Consider the following 3411-nt stretch of genomic DNA (forward strand, 5'->3'; position numbering starts at 1 on the left):
AGGGCTTTGTAGTAAGAGAGAGGGTGTTTGTGCTCGTTTCGCCATTGGATCGACATGTACGGTCTACCTTAGTGTAGATTTTCAGAAATAATAATATATTAGTATCAAAAAAATATTACCTTCATGGCACAATATCAAGCAAGACATTTGGGATGCCTACGACCCACACAAGAAAGAAATAACAAGAAGAAAATCGACATAGCCAACGACTTGCAAAAGAGCAGCAATAACGTCATCAACCATCCTTGACAACACACGAGATACGAGAAAGATAACGCCAACAAGAAATAACGACGCTCAGACGCCATCGTCATGGGATCCAACCACTGCAAGTAAGATTGAGTATTTCTCATCACTTGTATCAAAGCAATCCAAGCATGGCGATAGTATATTACAAACATGACAAACCCGAATTAAGAGCATCACACCGTTCAGCATGAATGAGGAGCTATCTCAAAAAACAAAAGAATTAAGAGCATCACACAGTATAAACCAACACCCTGCAGTACACCACAGTAGCTACTACTGTAGTTAATTACACGCACACCATGCATGTACACGTATGTCTCACGAAATTGCGACGTCGCAAGGCACGCCCCGGAAGGAGTGCGCCGACGACGGCGACAAGCCGATGACCACCGGGGAGCAGACCGCCCGCATGTTGTAGTGCCTGGACTTGACGCCGCCGACCAGGAAATGGACGATCGCGGTGACGCGCACCTCCACGCCCACCTCGCCGTCGGAGCGGTCGTGCTCGAGCTCCCGCGCGGTCCAGTCGGGCACCGGCGCCGACCGCGCCACGGCGCGCACCTCGAGCCGCGTCTCGTTCCGGCTGGGCTGGTGGAAGTCGGGCACGTCGGCGACCGCCAGCTGAGGCGCCACCTCGCCCGCGCCGTAGTGCACGTAGACGGCGACCGACTTGTAGCGCATGGACACGCGCCGGTTCGGGTTGTCGGCCGCGAGGGTGAGGTAGAAGGAGGCGTTGAGCGTGGCGCCGCCGCCGCCGCCGGGCGACGCGGTGACGTTGAAGTGCCGCACGGCGGCGCGCGCGACGCTGTACTCGATGGGCTTGGGGCGGACGACGAGCCAGAAGACGAGAACGACGAGGCCGGCGAGGAGCACGGTGACGACCAGCGCGGCCACGATGCAGCGGAGCACGGCCACCCGCCTGGCGCTCCCCGTCGTCGCCGGCATCGCGCTGCCCACCGTAGCTGCGCGCGGCGTATGTACTTGCTGCCACCGACGTAGCAGCTATTGTTGCGTCGGCGCGTGCACCGTCACCACGGCTAGTCTCGGCTATGCTTTGTATAGAGAGGGGGAGGGATCGGAGAAAGAGTGTACTGTACTTTACTGTAGTATAAGTACAGTACTGTATGATCGATCGAATTCGCGCGATCGAGTTGCTTCTTTGGCGGGAAAAGAATCGAAGACGCAAAGCATCAAGCATGCACAGGCTGTGCCGGGTGCTTCAAAAGTCGTGCTCCATTAGCTTTCGGTTTCTTTGCCCCTTTGCTCTGGACGGAGGGATTCCATTTCCAGGTAACACTCCTCTCTGCGCACTCAAGGAATTTTCAGTGGGAGAAGCAGAGGAGAGCAGAGCAGTGCGCCCTGCTCTGGTTGAAGAAAACCTCATCCCAACGTCCATGCAAATGCTGTGATAAATTGACAGTACTCTATTGTATGGTTGTGAAGTTTGGCCAAAAATTGAAATGCACCCCTTCTAGACTCAACAGGAAATGTAATGTTTCTTTTTTTTGCGAAAAGGAAATATAATGTTTCATTTGCACACAAAAAACTTTTCCGCAAAAAATACATAAATAATTTGCACACACAAAATATATATTTTGGCCAAGTTTGTAGAGGAAAAAACATCCACATCTTGAATAAATATACAATTTGCTTAAGACTAGGAGATTAGCGAAGCTCAGAGTAGACTAAACCCTCCAAAAGAAGACTACTAGTAGTACCTAGAGTGACAGAACACAGAACACAGGATGACACAAGTACAGTTCAGCGGTCACACCGTACAAGACCTGAAGAAAGTAACACATGCACTAGCTTAACCAAATTGGACAACACGCAGCTAATTAGCTTCTAGCTAGCCGTAGTAGTCAGCTACTAGTGGCGTGCACAAAGTGGCAGCTAGCTTAGCCATCTCCTCACCTAGTGGAGTAGCACCTAGCTTAGCCACATTCTTCCAGTTGGTTTCTGAAGTTCTGACCCAACTTTTGCACTGCGTGTGCCAAAGAGATTATCCCTTTGCTTCGTATCGTTCCGCTCGAAAATAGAGAGCAAGGAGATACTCCATTTGCTTACAGGGAGCAGTAAAGACAATATGGATTGTCCGGGTCATGACCTGTATTACCTCAGTTTTTAAATATATAAAACGCCTTGGCAGATAGTACTCCCTCTGTTCCTGAATATATGACGTTATGTTGGTTCAGTTTAAACTTTGAAAACGGCCAATATTCAGAAACGGAGGGAGGGTGGCAGTAGTATAATTTTAGTGCAAATTGACGTCCATCAGTAGTGGTACAGAATTTGCGATTTTGCCCGATAGTTGCCCGTCAGAAAAAATATATCCTTACGACTCAGATTGGTTCTTTTTTACCGCGCAGGTAAATCTGGACCTTGTAGTGCCCAGCATGTCTTCGAAAAATTGACAGCCACCAGGAAGGGAAGTTAAAAGTGCATCGACGCGGTGGCTTAAGCTTGAAAATGACCTCGGATGGTCTGACAACCACAATGTTTTGAACGACTGACCTCAGGCAGAAGACATGCATAGGTACGGAGAGCCACATGATCTTTGGCTACTTAATTATAGTATACTGTATTATCTAGCAAAGCATGCATCGTAGAAAGATGAGGTAACTTCCCCGGAAAAAGAAAAAGAAAGATGAGGTAACTAATCAGCAGAGCTGCGGCCTAACTTGGCCTCCTCGTACGTACTCCTAATAAACTGTTCTTTTGTTGTTGCTGTGTTGAAATGGAAGCCTCCTCGTACGACGTGTGGAACGACGCCACTCAGCGGCACTGCTTTTGGTAACTGCAAGATGTGTAGTACTCCTACATGTCAGCAGAATCATCTAGTGCGCCTTCAGTCGAAGTTAAATGCTCTCAAACCGAAAGTGCTATTGTGAGCTCGAGCTCACAGGCACCCTTTGCTACAGTACAAATAAAAAATATTTAAAAAGTTCAAAAAAATCTGAATTTTTTTGGCAACAAACATTGATATCTTTTTCACATGCGTGCAAAATTTCATGACAAAATGACATTCATGCAGGTCTCGGCAAAAAAAAACAAAATCGATGCTCCAAAATGCTTCCAAAAACTTTTTTTTGAAGCATGATTTTGTTTTTTTGCCGAGACCTCCACAAATGTCATTTCATCACAAAAATTGACACGCATGTA

General features: G+C 48.0%; 1 protein-coding gene across 1 annotated transcript; it reads right to left on the reverse strand.

Annotated features, from left to right (window-relative positions):
- Window positions 1–333: 333 nt before the first annotated feature.
- On the reverse strand, window positions 334–1326 carry LOC123168724 (NDR1/HIN1-like protein 10). Its single transcript, XM_044586591.1, has one exon. The coding sequence runs from the start codon at window positions 1192–1194 to the stop codon at window positions 568–570; it is 627 nt and encodes a 208-aa protein (XP_044442526.1). The 5' UTR covers window positions 1195–1326; the 3' UTR covers window positions 334–567.
- Between the last annotated feature and the right edge of the window lie 2085 nt (window positions 1327–3411).

The sequence above is a fragment of the Triticum aestivum genome, chromosome 1D, assembly GCF_018294505.1.
Source record: "Triticum aestivum cultivar Chinese Spring chromosome 1D, IWGSC CS RefSeq v2.1, whole genome shotgun sequence".
In the NCBI taxonomy this organism is placed as follows: Eukaryota; Viridiplantae; Streptophyta; class Magnoliopsida; order Poales; family Poaceae; genus Triticum; species Triticum aestivum.

Excerpts from the sequence above, each read along its gene's own strand:
- LOC123168724 (XM_044586591.1), bottom strand. The coding sequence starts at position 1,194 with ATGCCGGCGACGACGGGGAGCGCCAGGCGGGTGGCCGTGCTCCGCTGC.